The sequence below is a fragment of the Phalacrocorax aristotelis genome, chromosome 8 (assembly GCF_949628215.1).
Source record: "Phalacrocorax aristotelis chromosome 8, bGulAri2.1, whole genome shotgun sequence".
Classification (NCBI taxonomy): domain Eukaryota; kingdom Metazoa; phylum Chordata; class Aves; order Suliformes; family Phalacrocoracidae; genus Phalacrocorax; species Phalacrocorax aristotelis.
Window position 1 is genome coordinate 20,315,266 of NC_134283.1, and position 17,164 is coordinate 20,332,429.

General features: G+C 38.7%; 1 protein-coding gene across 8 annotated transcripts in view; it reads right to left on the reverse strand.

Annotated features, from left to right (window-relative positions):
* Positions 1–17,164, reverse strand: part of SLC12A4 (solute carrier family 12 member 4) — a 50,228-nt gene that overhangs the window by 17,496 nt on the left and 15,568 nt on the right. For 7 of the 8 annotated variants that reach the window (XR_012662058.1, XR_012662057.1, XM_075101639.1 and 4 more), the window contains exons 2-7: positions 12,388–12,482; positions 10,098–10,229; positions 3,561–3,707; positions 2,928–2,982; positions 2,471–2,601; positions 1,780–2,021 (exon numbers count right to left, since the gene is read on the reverse strand). Coding sequence is in view for 6 of the 8 variants with exons in the window: in XM_075101639.1 (XP_074957740.1) it covers positions 1,780–2,021; positions 2,471–2,601; positions 2,928–2,982; positions 3,561–3,707; positions 10,098–10,229; positions 12,388–12,482 (802 nt within the window). In the remaining 2 variants the exon portion in view is untranslated. Of the gene's footprint in view, positions 1–1,779; positions 2,022–2,470; positions 2,602–2,927; positions 2,983–3,560; positions 3,708–10,097; positions 10,230–12,387; positions 12,483–15,798; positions 16,077–17,164 lie in introns of all 8 variants that reach the window. The other variant, XM_075101640.1, reaches the window with a different exon arrangement.

Genomic DNA, 17,164 nt, shown 5'->3' on the forward strand with positions numbered 1-17,164 from the left:
AACTTCAACTGGCTCTAGTCTGCTACATCATTTCTCAGCTTCAAAAAGATGGTGGTAGCAGGACAAAGACTATGAATCTGTTTCCTTTAAGGGCCAGAAGTTTAAAGCTACTTTTCCAGCAATTTTGGGACAGGTATAAAAAGCTACATTAGTGTGATTTATTGAATTTGGTAAATTTACCTTAAACAATGAAAGGAAAAGATTACACCAATTCTTTTTTCAGTTAAACAGAACCACTGGAGTGGAAGAGATCTGAAGAATACTAGCATTCAAATTACTAGATATTTAGAATATCTACAGGTGTTTGGAATCGCATTATCCCAGTTTCTGTATGGTAACACTCAAATGACCCCTGACATTTTAGCTTCAAAATCAGGAACATACATTTCAGTCACAATAAAAAAAGGTTCTTCTTGTCAGAAGGTAATATGCATAATTGCTAAAATCCTCCAATGCCTGTTGTGTTTCACCTAACCGTAAATTTAGTTTATTCCAGCACTGAAAATTTTTAATCCACTTCTCTAAAGATGGTTCCACAAGACATGGTGATGTAACAACAGCTTGCTGCCACTAAAAGTTCATTCAGTTTCTCTTCCCAGTGCCAAAAAAAAAAAGGTTTCTTCTATTTCAGTAAGTTTAATTGTTTCGCAGGTCTCATCCATCACTAAAGCCAGGAAATGGAAGAGAAAGGGCCATTTTTGTAGGGTTTGCAGGCCTGTGAACTGTAACTCCAGAGAAGCCTTCCCCTCCAGAATTAAAAATACAGTATCTAGTTACTTCAGCAAAAGAAAAAGGAATAAAGCCCAAGGAAGAAAGATAGGGAGAACATTTGAGAACAATCCAACAGATAATGACGGGGAGGTAGAGACATTGTTTTATTTTTACTGCTGTGAACCTGCCACTGTTATAAAACATTATAATCATTGGGCGCTAAATATCTAAAGGGAGCACTTGAGGGTTGCAAGTACTTAGTTATGGTCACAACGTTTTAAGATGTGAGTAATTATGCAGACTCAACTCCTCTATTTCCATTCCATTCATCTCTCGTCAGCAGTATGAGGAAATACCATTTGCCTTTCTAGTAAAACGCATGTATCCATATTATTGCTGCACCAGCTCTGAGCTTAAGAAACCATGCTACATGTTTAACTGCCAACACACCAAGAAGCACATGTTGTGTTCAGAGCAGGGCTACTTATATGGCAGAACAGTCTGCTTTCAGACCAGGGGGAAGTTTCACTGGCACCTCAGCATGGCCCCACCATCACACCTCCCACATTCCTAAGAGACGCCTTATTTCTCAGCAAACAGCTGCATCACACCATCACAGTTTCCAACCACAAAGGCAGCACGTCGTGTCGGACTGGCCTGGGGAAAATGGACCTGCCAAACTGCTTCCTACTAACTCCCATAAATAACTGAGCAAAATTCATGCTAAAATTTAACTCAAGAGCCGTAGGCTAAGACACTGGCTTGTCTTTGCAGGAAGCAGAGAAATATCAGTCTCCATCAATCTGCATACTCACCACGTGACTCCATTCTAACGGAACAGTTAGAATGTAATAATGCATTATTTTTGCCTAAGAAACTGCTATTCCATGAGCTCTGCATGCGGAAGACTATCACTGTCATTACATACAGCTAAAAAAATCTGAAGTAGTTCACAAAAAAAAGATAGTTTTGACAATTAATTAGGCACAAGTTTTAAGTAACTTCCATTGAACCCCACTGCCCAGACCTGTAGGCAAAGCTATACCCATATCCAGAAATATTACTCACGGAAATTCAGGTGGATCAAAGATGGACTTGATAGCTCCAGCATAAATGGACAGTATGGATATCACTACGCAGGCCAAGAAGAGGGAAGCAAATTTGTTAACATATTTCACGCCTACAAAGACCACCACTGCCATTAGGATGAGGAATACAGTTCCATACACCCTCATGTTGTTTAGCATAGCACTGGATGCATCATGGGCACCAGAGGGATGAAAAATTGCTGCTTGTGGCACAATATATGTCTGTAACAAGAAGAAAGCAAGCTGAAGGAACACGGGAACAGAACGTTGTCTATTACTGTAGTGATCATGTACCTATACTAGAAATGTAAATCACATTCCAATTTGCAACATGCTCTTCGCCAGAAATCTTCAATTTATAGGAAAAGTCAAGGGATAATGGCCCATTCTATTTCAACAGTACAACTGAGCCAAATTTATCAATGACGAGCATGTGCCTTTGATTAAGTCGTACTTCCATCTATGTTTTCAGGAGAGCTTCTATACTCAATACCCTCAGAGTGTGCAACTTGCAAACGGAAGCACTAACCAGTAGAGAATTGGGCACTGAGAAACTGGAGACCTTCTGGTCTCTACCTGTATTTACCTGTGTACAAGTATGGGACAAGAATACTGCGGTATTTTCTATATGTTATTTGTCTTAAAAGCAGGACTACTCTGGTACTACTCACCAATAAAATCTCAATGGCACCAAGGATATACATTGCTCCTGCAAATGTTGTTCCCAAATAAAAACACAGCCCTACGGCTCCACCAAACTCTGGGCCTAATGACCTGGATATCATGAAATAGGAGCCACCAGCTATGAAACAAGAAAATGAGAGTAAAATTATAATTTATTTATTGTTATAAATTGTAAAATAGTCACAAGAATACAACAAAATTATACACTGCGTGTCTGCTTTTTGGGGGTTTCAACTGAAGTATCTTTTTGTCAGCAGAGGGGTAACTTAAAAACCAAATAAATCCATCTTTAGCCTAATTGATACTAAGAAGTAGTACTAGATATGAATTAAGGCTTTGTATCCTGGCTTAAGCAAATTTCTCTAGAATAAAACCATGTTAACAGCTTATAGAAACTTTTTTTTTTTTTTAAACACAAATGAGAAGTTTGCTAACTACACTTACCTGGAACAACACCATTTGTGGCAATAGCACTCATTGATATGGTTGTCAGCATAGTCTGAGGATACAAGAAAAAGGAAGCAATTGTGTCAACAACATTTTTTAAAACATATCTTACTTCTTAATACAGCAAAGCTGCCACTGCATATAAAATACAATATTTCTCTTTATTCTGCCTTGACACATCATTATCTGAAAGAAAACAAGGGTAGCAGGAATTTAATCATCAAGCTGTTGAGACTTCTGCTTGAGACATGACCACTGCTTTATCAGGTCAAATAATGGGTGTCTGTGGACAAAACAAGATAAAAGAATGCAGGTGCCCCACATCTGCAGAGCTGAAATTTCAACACAGTCTAGTCCAGCAAAGCAGGCAGTCATGACCTGGGGTATGCACAGAAAACAGCTGTTTTCTGAACAAACACCATTTTTCAGACTATCTACACTAAATACAGTTTGCCAGTTTAGAAATACTAGTGGAGGGGCAGAAAGAAATCACATGGCTACAAACATAGCAGAAGTGTCTAGCATAAATCTGGCTTTTCTTTACACGTGCATCTACAATGCAGCCTCTCCAAGTTTCTCAATAGTTTCACAGAGGTTATACCACATGCGTTATTTTACCTATATACTTACACAACAGCAGCAAAGTAATACAATCAGGAAGGACTGAAGAACTCCAGCCATTCCTACCATCCAAGTCAGCCGAAGGAAGAGAATAACTCCGAAGATATTCTGCATGCATGGTAAATACACACCCATCAGGGTGCCCATGCTGGGTGACTGAAAAACAAGTTCACTGACATTCATTAAGTGGAATTATTCAAAGCATACATAACAAAAAAACTGAACAACTTCAGTTTTTCAAATGGTAGAAATCTGGGAAACATAAGGTAGACACACACAAATAGTACTGGACTTCCACAAACACAAAGCAAACTCCTAACACCAAAACCACAAATTTCTGAACAAAATGCTGACCCTATCACATCTTCACATTTGAAGTAGTTATACTCAGCATTTAACACCAGTTACTAAATACAGAACATACAAACAAAAACATACATACAAAAAACAAAACATGTATTTGTTTTATTGTACAACCACAGAGACTCTAGTACGACATTTGTTGAGTGCTGCAGACCCAGAGTAAGATAGATCCTACCCTATTCCCCAGAGTTTACAAATTCATTTCATGAAAAACATACTTTTGTGATGCTATAACTAAAGAGTTTTGGAAGCAATCTGGAGACATACATAACATTTTATTCCATTTTATACACTCTATATAAAACTAATGATTCTACCTTTCTTATGTTTAATGTTAGCATCAGACCCTGAATTTCTTCTGACACTGACTGAGAAAATACAAGTTAGTTACATGACTTCACAGGAACTGCACATGACTGGCACTCAACACAGTATCTTGTAGAATTCTCCTTTGCCCAGTTTTTGTCAGAGGACAGTCAGATCCAAAACAATGATATCAAAATGCCACTGATAAGGGTTTTATTTCAAGGAATACAAAAGTGTTTCCTGCATTGGCACACCTGGCACTAGTATTAATTCAGAGTCCCAAATTTCTGTGGTTTCCTGGTACGACATTTCATTGCTGCTTCTTTCTGAGGTCTTCTTTGCATTTAAAATTATACAGAATGCTGAAACATAGGGGGAAATAGAGACTGTAGCTTCTCAGAGGCTCATTCCTTTTCATACTTCTTTCTATGAATAAACCTGAATTCCAAAACATATTACAGACAGCATTTAAAGAAACCCATGAACAATCATCTAAATGAGAAGGATATTGAAGGGAGGTAACAACACTCATTCAAATTTGACTCCATGTAGCATTAACTAAATGCAAAAATAAATAGGTAACATGCAGCCTTACAAATTAGTCATGAATCAAAACCAATGGTGCTTAAGACAGGTACATTACTCTTAAAGAATAAAATGGCTGTCAAAAACTTTGTTCTTGCCTTGTCTTCACTATGGAAAAGATTTAGCTACCTAAGGTAAGTCAAGAGTATATTTTATTACATAAAGCAAAGTCCTAGACAAATCAGATTGTTATAATATCACCAGGTCAAAATAAGCAACCTAGGAATTCAGTGCTTTGACTAGCAACTACATGTTACAGTTCAAAATTTCCTCATCTGCATTAGGAATCTGCCCTGCCGGAGGTGAAAGAAAACTGTGCGTAAGAACATGATCTAAACAGTTCTTTGTTAGAAATGCCAGGAATTGCTGACTGAATTTTTTTGAAGTCAGCTTTGAATTCCCTGTGTGACTAAAGCTAAATCAGATCAACCACACTTTCCACACACACACTTCAACTCAGGTGATCCTCCTGAAGTAAAGTGGGCAATAGAACCATGTGCTGATGGTTTGCAATGGACTTACGCTATAAGACCTACCAGCACGGGGCCAGAGAGCTCTTACTCAGCTGTTCCAATGCTAAAATCACTAAAACATCACCTGCCATTTGTACAAAAATTACCATCCTATAGAACTAACCTTATTATCTTTGTCAAGATTATGTATAAGGACAAAAGGAAGTATTGTCTTCTGATGCTAACCAAAACGACACTTGCACGTAAGTATCCTGATCAGGGTAAAGTAAGGATTTTTAAATTAGCTGTTCCAATGCTACAGTGGAGGAGGATCTCCTCAGGGTATTCTTTATAGTGCACCTGTTTCCTCAAGAAGGGGAGGTTTAGATGCTTTTGATTCAAACACCTTCATCTGATTCACATTGTGTCTTCAACTACATAAATATTAACTGAGAAAGGACTAAATAATATTGCCAGGCACTGGACAGATTTTGTCCTGCGTAAGGTCTTCCTGTTGCCACGTTAATGTGCTCTTCACCTCTCTTAAAGAGACATTCCACATAATTTTATGACCTGTCTGAGCATTCAGCTGTCGGCCACCCCCCTCACATCTCTGAACCCAGCAGCCAGCATCAAGTGAATTTATCAGATGTGTGGGTATCTCAGAGGTAAAGGAGTTTCTAAGAGTTTGTCAAAACTGGTATCTGGGAAAAGAAGCCCAACCTATTGCTCCTACACAGGAGAAGGAAGTGGAGCACAGTTACTATATATTTTGTATGACAGTCTTGCAAACACTATAAAAGCAACTGAGTTTTCAGCCTGCCCTTTACACACCTCCCAACACCTGCTGCCTTTGCACAAGAATTCACCTTAGCTCAGCTATGGCCTATCTTTTGCCCTCAGTGGCCACTACAGCTTTGTTCTACTGTTCATCATCTTCTCCCCCTCCCTCTTAAGTGGCCTCCTATGCATATCAAGTTACAAGCTAACTTCAGCCACAGAGGAAGAGAAATTGTACATTAATTGTATAGTTATGAGACTACTGCAGAGCAGAGCAGCCTAGGAAATGCGTAAGCGTCTGCCCGCAGACAAAACCCAAGCCACAGTATTACTAAGTGTACCTCAGGCATAAGAGTTTACTCTGTTTTTTTCTTACCACCTGGGATAAAAAAACACTGGTATGAAATAATGATCCACAAATATTACTTGAACCAGCTTGTTCACAGCAATATTTAACACCAGTAATCTGCAGTGACTTGACCCTTTTTTATAGCATCTTACAACCAGTAAGTGATACTAAACCAGTGCTGAACTGTCAACAGAATGTAATCTGAAATAAGAAGGATATTATGTTCAGTCTCAACCGCTCCCAAATTAAAAAAATTAAACACTCCATGCTGCATAAAGGAAATAAAACTTAAAGCTATTTAGCTGTTTTAGATGAACCAAGAAGGGACAGAAAAATCTTAAAAACAATCTCAGTTTTAGTGATGTAGACCATGTTTCCATTTACTCTGATCAGCTGCAGACACATAATTGATACAAATATTGATCTGAGTCTGAAGGGCACTATTTCCATTGTGCCAGTGTGATGGATTATCAAGGCACTTGGCTGCAGGGCTCAGGGACACTGATGGGTAATGACAGCTCTTGTGGTTGCTCTGTAGCATAAGGACAGACAGCAGCACAGAAGTAAACTGCCTTATTAAAGATACATGAACTAAAATGCTTTATCTAATTTTTTTCCACTGTGAGAAAGGGATATTTTTATAGCACTGCATCTATTAAGTACTTTAATATGAGACTGGATTTGGAAAAGATAAAAAGCAACCCAAGTTTTACCCTATTACATGGAGTAGCATCAATTTTATCTGATCTGTATCTAACACAATACTACTATCAAAAATATTTAATGGGAATGCTGAAACAGGGCAACATGTTTATATGAAGTTGGTATGCACTGAAATTGTCCTGATCATCATTTGCATCTTCCACACACTCTGCAGCAATTATTCCAAGAGATTAGAATCACGTAATATATTTCCAGAGCTTGTGGAAACATCCAGGTCTCTTTTGGTCTTGTCACTGTTGTCAGCACCTGCTTTTTACAATGTTCTACACAAGCTAAAGCGCATCATTCTCTAATCCTTTAAGCTCAAACTTTGGAAAAGAGATCTCATTTTTTTCAATGCTGACCCTTGGAGATTTGGGCTCTTCATGGGCACAGAACTGCCTTGTCTCTTTTTTGTGTGTCTGGTTCTTTCAGTTGGTTTTTTATTTTTTTGCTTCTTTTTGGGTTTGTTTTTTATTTGAATGGATATGATTGGCAGGCAGGGATGTGCTAGGTCACAAAAAGGTACTGACTGAGAGACCTGTCTTACCTGCTCAGATAGAGAACTATATATTCACTTACTGAAAGGACTGCTTTCTTCATTCAGTTTTTGAATACCAGATCTAGAGTCTACTCACACTCCTTGCTGCAATTCTTTTCTATAAGTTGCCAATTCCAGTGACACATCAGAACAGGGAGCTTACCTTTTGTCACACTGGATGGGTATGTATTTGCTGAGGGTACCCAGCATAGCATTCAGCAATGAGTCAGTTAATGATGGCACTGAAAAACAGAACCTGCTATTGTGCTGGGGTGGATATTCATGCTTCTGTACCAGTGCTCAAATGGGAAGGACAAAGTAACAGCAGTGCATAGATTAATACTTCAAAGAGGATTAAAAATAAATGTGTAGAAGAATCCCATTTGCACAGTTCCTGGATACCTTGAATCCATAACATTGTACAGTAACTGCTTTTGAATTTCCTGGTTTTCATGGTTATAATTATTGGCCAAGTTAATAGTCAACCTTCTTATACTCTATAAGATGTTTAAAATTTAGTATTGCTTATCGCAAGAGAGGGAGAAGAAATTCAAACTCCAGTTATGATATTGCAGCTGGTGTAATTTATCCCAGAGACAGACAAGCTAGGCAAAGATTCAGTTAAGGAAACTGCAGTGTTTACACAGAAAATACTGAGACATTAACACAGGATGATATTGTCACTTTTGGAATGGTTACCCAACCCATTCTACAAAAAAAACATCTGAGAAGTCTACAAACACACATTTCTGGGACACGGGAAAGCATAATTCAGGACAACACAGGTATTAAACCCAAACTATTTTACCGCAGACGCGTAGTTTTTACAAGGACAGCAGTCCTTTTTTTATGGCAGTAAACAGTTCAGGGATTTAAAACAACAACTCAGTTTCCTGTTGTTTGTCTCATTTTTATCTTATGAAGCTATACTGCGTTTGTTTTAACCAACTTTACACTACAGACCCATCACCAAATTCTCCCAATCCTTTTCCCAACAGGGATGTAAGTGACTAGCTTTCAGATCAGGCTGCACCTTCCCTTGGTGTTCTGGTCAGGTGATTAATAAGGAAATAAACAGCAAAAGTGATCAGAGCTTTCTCAAAATAGAAAGGACTATACCTATTGTATCCCCCTCCATTCTATCTTTGCTAGGGCAACAATCGATCTGCTTTTGATAGGAAGAGGCTGAAAATTATTTTAGCTTATACAAGAACACCCTGTTAACAGCTGGTGCCTGACATTATTCCCAACAAAAGCAGGCTAAAACAAAGATGCAGCTGACATTTCATATTAGTAATGCAAAGGTGAAAACTTTGGACAGATTCAGCAATTAGAACCACACAAAAGAAATTAATGGATAAAATGTTTAAATTAGTTTTTTAACATAAGCTTAGAGTACCAGAATGCAGTTACTGCACCCAGACGACCATCACCATCTTGTAATGATGTCGTATTAACCACAATGTTACAGCACTTTAGAGCACATGGTCTCAGACAAAATTGAATTTTAAGCTTCCCATTGACTAAACAACTTAACCCCAGTACAAAACCATGCAGAATAAGGAACTAGAGTGTGAGTAAGGGAGCTGGAATCCAGGTTTCAGCATGGGGTAACACGCATTCCCTTTGAGAACAATGTGCCAGCCTTCACCATTCGTCTCTTCAACTCCCATCTCTCTCTGAAATGGCTCATACTTTGACAGGGCAGTATAGCAGAATCTGTAGAATCCAAGTGCTACCTTAGTTTTTTGGAAAACTTTTATTTGATAAAATTTGCAAGCAAACTGACAGGCCTGCAAGTGCCATAAAACGCAATCATACCACTTGACGGTTTAGCCCTAACTGAAACGCTTGCCTGACTGCCAGAGCACTAAGAAGAGCAGTTAGAACATAGCCCTCCTGATAGAAATCTAACTACCAACAACCAAACCCCACCTTCTACCTATTTATTACAAGGCTAGCCCAAGTACACTAACCTGCATCTAAAGGCAGACCCGTTGGGGCAGAATTCAGCAGCCTAACACCAGAATGACTCCTGAGCTGCCCCTGGGTGTCCAATCTGACCTCCACCCACCAGTCTAGAAGGGTGTTGTCTCCTGCAAGTCTTGTGTCATACCTACCAGGCTTGTAGAGATGTGTCAGATATGGCTGGGCAGCTAAAACAGCACTAGGAAAAAGCTGGGATTTTTGTGTTCTTGTTTATTCGATTCACCACTAAAAGCCTATCCTCCTTATCTAAATCCATACCAAGTGTATGTAACTGCGCTGTAGTGCACAGTGCTTAACCACTACCTCTGCCCCAATGTTTGGTAACATCTGATTAGCTACAGAGTTCTAAGTTATTTCTTTGCACTCTGCCATGGCTCCTGACAGAGGTTAAGATAAAGCAGAAAGGAGCCCAGCTCCCCAAAAGTCACACAGGTTATCATCCCATTCATCAGCTTGCTGTAGAGACAATCTTTACTTACTTTTGATACTTTCTTCTTCGAGCCATCAGTACTTTCTGCTTCTTCATGTTCCTTAACACCTTGGGTAAGATTTGTGTAGTTGACCAACTTGCCAAGCAGAGATGACACTTTTGGTCGTATATCAAGTTCTTCCTGTGGAAGACAACTAGTCAACTTCTGCAATTCACAGCATTTATGGAGAGTGGCTGGGCTCACACCTTCCCTAGCATCCCTTGCCTGTGGCTGCCAGGGAACCCACCAGGAAAATCATCCAGGGAATGACAGAATATTTCATTGTGCCTGAACCACTGATGAGAGGATTTAATTTTCTGAAAGGAGGGCAAATCTGACAGGAAAAGGCTATGCCAACAGGTCTGCACCTTTCTCCTTAGGTGCTGAAAAACATGAATTACAGCAATAAAGAAGTCACCTGAGCCTTGGGACTGTAAGAAAACAGAAGTGTGCTTTGCGTGTATCTCTAATGACAGCTTACATCAACAGATATACTTTTAAAAAGGTCAGGCTGCCAAATAATTCAGATTTAGTAATTAAACTTCAGTCATTGTAGGCATGCATGCACTCTGACAATTTTATTACATTTTTCAAATTATGTAATTTATGTGGATAAAGATAAAAATCTCAAAAGCCACATGTATGGAGGCCTCACACATCTACATTCATTCCATTCAACTTCTCTTTCTGAAAGTAAGTTCAAGGGGGAAAAAAAAGAAAAATAAAAAAATAATCAGAACAAAATCATTCACTTCCCGTTTCTCTTTGAAATTAATGTTTTACATGTCTAATTGCATAATAAGTAATGCAGGGTAAAGAGAAACAACTTTCTACACAGGAAATAAAAACCCATGAAGAAAGATTTCACTGTCTGGAGTTCTATCCTATCTTCATGTATCAAGACAAACCTTTTCTGGGAAGATCAGTAGCATTATGTGCTTTGTACCTGATGGCAGAAACTGACCCTAAATGTCCATTTCCTTATTCCTTCCTCTGATCTCATCTGCAGTTCACATCTTTAAAAACATGATAATGATTCCTTCCAGAAAGAGGCTGAGGCAACACATGTTTCCTGTTCAGCTGAGTAGCATGGCCTTCGGTATGCTACCTGGTGTGGTACCATGTTATTGCTTCTGAAAAAGGCAGGCTTGTGACTAGCAGCAGCCGTGCCACAAGAGGCCGACTCTTCATGGCCTGCAAGTGAGTTTATGCTGATCGCAGATTTACCATGCCTCGAAGGGAGGAAACACCACAGCTGGGAGCATGCTTCAAAGTCTTTTAGCTCAAGCACACTGCCTGCGAACAGTTGTAGCATTTCCATGGTGAGGTCCTATCTAGCAGCAGATTAGTTATACTTGTCCAGGCTCTATGCCACACAGCTGAACTCTGCAGGCGCCAACCTGGCGGGGCGCAGAGCCAGCTCAGGCTGCCCCACACCGAGTTCCCAGAATGGGAAACAGCGGGTACATGTTGCCAGTATTGCTGTGAAGCCATAACCCAGAAAACCAGCTGGAAAGCAGCTGCAGAGCCATACAAAGACTCTGCACCACTCCCCAGCATCTGAGCTTCTGAAAACATTTTTTAGAAGCTCAGTCTTAGCACACCATGATATATTTGCAGTTAACGCAGTGCCAGAGAGGTAAGGATGTGTGCTGGACTTGGTGTGGCTCCAACTGGCCTTCCACATAAAGGCTTGGTCCTTCTTACTCCCACATGGTAACAGTCATATCTCTCTGCCTCACAGTCCCAAATGGTCATAACATCTGAGCCGTTTCATCACACAGGGTACCTCTGCCTACTGGTACCTCAGACAACAGACATACACCCGCAAAAAAGCATGTGGGAGAGAAACCAGTATTACCGATATACTGCAGTATGTGTATATATATCAGCATATATCTTTTTCATATATACATATATATATGTTTATATCAGTATATAGGATACCCAAGCTAATTTGAGTACCTGATTTTAGGCACTCTCCTACAGAACATGGTCCTTCTTAATGGAGTATATCAGCCCATGCTCATTTCCCACACTGATTAGCCCACAGTGCCACAGCTTCACCATTGAAATTATTCACGTCACCTCTGGTAGGTACCATATATTTTGTAGACATATTCCTAAACGCACCAATGGCTCTTAAGATTTGCCGTGCAGTGAGAAGGAGGTACCGATCCACTGCCTGGAGCTTTACAATGCTTTGTGGTCCACTTAGTATACTGTGCTTGATCCCTTCCATCTTGGAAGATCACAAATCACATTAGAAGCATGAAAAACAGAAAAACAGAAAAGTTACCTCAAACAAGGCCAGATTTCTGTCATAGTAATCACCTCCCTTGCCAGCTTCCGAACTGTTCAGGAAAGGACTGTTTTCCTTATGGTTGCCATGACCTGCAAAGGAAAAAAGAAGCAGGTTTTGGTAAGAGCAGAAAGACAGACTTTGTAATCTTGACAAAAACCATAAGGAATAAACTTGGTCAATTGAATTTTTTTCTTTCTAGTATCTAAACTTATGCAATGTTATCAATATCAGAGGTGTTACTCTCAAGGTAGAGTTATTTCTATTCCTACTCCTCTGTTTTCATTAAAACAGAATAAAAAGTCACCTCAAAGTAAAATTTAAAAGCAAGGTCACAGCTACAATGCTATCTGTGCTTTTTTTCTCTAACATTCCCTTTTATAACTCTTTCTTATATAGAACGATGACAAGTGAAAAGAGAGTTCTCGTGCACTTAGAAATCATTACTAATGCTAAGTGCAACTTTTGAGCAGTACGTCCAAACAGATTAGGTAGATTTAGTAAGACTAAACAATTCAAAGACTAGATTATGTTATTACAATATAGGTAAATATCAAGGAAAGACCCACACACACTTTTTTGTTGGTGTTCTTTTGTTGTTGTTTGGTTCTTTACTGTGCCCACTAATCCTAGACATCAAACGTGCTCATTTCATGATGCCTTCATCCTTATTGTATTTTAAACATTTAGACTGTGCATTCGTCAGACTCCTCTTATGCTTTTAAGTTAAAACCTAACATCAGGTACAGTAAAAGCAAAGCATTCACATCTGCAGTGAACACTAAAAAAAAATAAATTACACTCTATTCGAAAACCAAAAATTCCTTTCTTTTGCCTATAACCCTTTACTCCCTGCTCTTTCAGCCAATACAAACTAAAGAGATTTCCAAGAGTATCTCTTTAAGAAAGGATCAATCCAAGGAATACTTTTTTTTCTATTTACAAAAAAGTAACCACTAAAGAAATAGAAAATCAAAGAAAAAAATGATTCCCTCTAATGAAAATACTGCAAGTTAAAGAAGTATTGTACACTGAATACATAAAAAGCAAGAGGTTAAACAGCTGGATTTTTCGCTGGATATTTTCAATGACCGAAGTAATCAATTCAACAAAGCTACGCTGAATTATCTTAATAAAATTGAAGTGAAATATCTCTGCATTTTAAAATCTGAATGAACTTACAAAATGAACCTAACAGGCAAATAGAAGACTCCTCCCTACACACAGTGATCAGCATATATCACACTGTTACAACAGTAATTGCTACAAGCAAAAAAATTATGCGAGAGTTCAGTACTATTCTTAACGAGGGGAAGGGATGCATGGAAAGAAAGACAATTTGCTGGAAATTGCTCACAGGTACTTTGAACAAAACTGTTCGGAAAACAATATCCACACATAACAGAGTTCTTTTTAAGCTCTGGAAGTAAACACTTAGCCGATCAAAAATATTTATAGATAGCGGTCTGTTGTGGTTGTGTGTGTGTATATATATATATATTGCTATACTCACAGCTCTGACAACTAACACCAAAATGTTAATTAGCAGCTGCCTTGCACAAGTGGGCTTAGCTTATTTGTTGACCCCACCTACATGTAAGAACTGTTCACATTGTTGTACATTGTAGAATTTTTTGCACAACTAGAGAAATATCAGTAAGCTTAACAACACAACGTAAAATGTTTATCAACTTCAGCATAGGTAAATATTTACTAAAAATCTGCAAAAACTACTCGTTTGCTGTATTTGTTATGGCTACATTGGCAAAAGGAGTATACAAGATCAATTTTGTTGCAGTATGTTTCTAAACTGTGCTGCAGTCCATTCTATCCTATGGTGGTTGAAGTACATTTGTGATTTTTGCTAAGGAAATTGAGTTATCTGCCATACAGGTTTTACTCATTAAACTGGACACAGGTGCAAATGGTAATGACAACATCAACAGAAATACTGTCTACCTGAATCCTCAAGACTTCGGTCTGTGCAGTACTTTGCCATCATTACACTCACCAAACACAGCAAAGTCATGAGTAACTTTGTTTTGTTATCTCATTTCCTCTACTAGCTCTGGTAACCGAATGTTTGAAAAAAATCAAACTTTTTTTTTAATCACCAAGTGATTTTTAAATTAATTCTTTGCTGTCTTAGTTTTCCTTGTTCTTCTATCAGGAACCTTACCTTACAGGTACAGCTTACCACTGTCTCAAAAAAGTATATGGCCATTCCTTTACTTGTAAAGCTTACAGAAGCTCTCGCCCTTTTTATGTATAAAATCACACTGTTGTCAAGATAACTAATTCATTCAATCTCAGATTTTTATAAGATGACAATTGTTTTGCTCTTCCAAAATGCCCAGCCTCTCATTACCATCATCAGTATAACCCATCCTTAGTTAAGAAAGATTAATTCACACCATGTCTCTGAGCCTGACAAAGACCAGGAACTACAGGTAAACTGGCATTATTTTTTAGTTGCATCTTCATTTTACCTCCATGAAATTTTTCATAATTTGTCTCTTCAGAAGCGCGCTCTCTCTCTCTCAAAAAGCTTCCAGCTCCATTCTCATTCTCCATTTGCATTTTCAAGTACCACCCAATTCCTTCCCATTAGAATTCCTCTCTGAATTTGGTGTGCTTGCTTTATACATCTTCCTGCACACAGGAAGCCCAAACAAAGCAAACTGCAATAGAAAAATCAGTGGAACTAGTGACTGGAAATAGCAATTGCAAAAACAATACTCTAGGGCACATTTTTCTCTTGACAGAAAAGTTCAGATGATAGAGGAATACAGCTGGCTTTTTACCACGTTCACAGCACCAGCTCCATTATCCTGAAAGTACATACAGATTATGAACTACTGCAGACAACACAAAAATAAAAGTGAACTTTCAAACTGCATGGTTCTACCAATCCAATGAAGTGCCACATTAAACCCCCTCTCAAACACTGTGCACTTCCAACAGAAAGCAAAGGAGTACAAGTTTATATTTAAGTTCTTTACAATGACATCCTATTTTAACTCCACAGAGAGGTAGAACTGGGTGCTGCAGAGGTGTGTGCTGACTCAAGAAGAGTACTACATTGCTAAGTTAAATACAGCTAATTAAATTATAGCCAAAATCACCTTCACCAGAATCGCACAGTTGGTGCGACCCCTACTTTTCAGACACGTCCTAAATCACGTCGTCGAAGTGTTATCTCATTTTCTCTCTTTCCATATTTTGTTTCCAGTTTCGTGATTAAAACCTATGGCAGTTGACCATTTCCTCAACAAAAATCACAAATGCACTATGACAAAATAGAACAGACAGACTGCAGCACAATATATACTATGTACTGCAATTAAAAAATTATCTAGTATATTCTGACTGCCAATGAGCAATACCAGCAGCTTCAAAGAGACTTACTTGCATGGGAAGAGCTTGTTATCTCCATCAGTTTTGGAAGAGAGCGGAGGTAACCTCGGAAAGCTACTCCGGGGGATTCTTGCCCCAGCTTCACACGAGGACAGTTTACATTCTGAAGCATGAAGTCTCCTGGGCAAGCACCATCTTGTGACATGTGTACAGCTTTCCACATTCTTATTTATCAAGTCTTTGGTCTTGGACAGTAGTTATGTGGTGTTAGTTTTCATCATGCAAGATTGTTTTGCAAGGAACATTTCTTAAAGGGGGAGCTATATACTCTGCAACAGAGAAAAATTTATTTGCCCTAGTCCCTAAATAATCTCAATTTTTGAGATTTTCCAAGTATGTTAATCTTTCCGCTTCACTTATTTCATTGCTTCTCCGTCTTCGTAACCTTTCAGTAATTGAGGCATTTGATTTCTGAATGCTAGTAGTTCTCTTCCAAACCAAATCATTCTATTTGCAGCCACCACTACAAGTACACAGTTTATCGAAACATGTCCACCATAGTTCCCTGAACTCTTTAGAGCTCCCCTACTCAGGTATGTACTCAGGTCTGCAGAATACAGTGTGCATCGCTTGAGCTCCATAAAACGTCACAGATGGTCCATGGAACAAAATCTAAAAATTCTAAGTGTGCCTACCCCCATACATGCAAATACACAAGTCCAGGAGACAGAATAAAAGCTATAAATGGATGTCCAAACTTTTGCCTAATTTTTATCTCATTGCCAAGAAAAAACACTGTGGCAAAATTGTAGCAGATATTCTACTGACTGGTTTTATTTTGTTCTTCTCCAAAAGGTTTACATTGTCTTTACTTAAAAAAAAACAAACCACAAAACAAAACAAACAACAGATTAAGAACACAGAGGACAGTGTTCATGTTACTGCCTTCCTTCTGGAAGGGGATTAGGCCAGAGAGAGACAGTTTCACTGCTTGAGCACTCAGAGTGCAAGTCTTTTGTGCAAGACATTGTGTTTTCTTTAGCAACTTGAGGGATGAAAAGCAGAATTTAGAGAAAATTACAGACAAAACATATATGAAACTAACTATAAGAAAGACAGATTAATGAGGATAAATGAAAGCTGAACAATTAGGTACAGTGAAACTATCATAAAGAAAGACCATGAAGCTGCACAGTGATAGTCTACTCAGCCAGACTACTAAAAGAATAATCATCCCTGTGAGAAGGTGGCAAAAGCAGTTGCATGACTCGACCTGTCAAGGTTTTATTTTCCTCTACTGTCAGTTTCTGAAATCCCTTAGAGAAAACCACCACTCCCATACTTCATCATGTTCAGTTGAATAAGTGGGAATTAGTGCATCTTTAAAAATCTTCAGATCTTTCCATTTGGACATGAC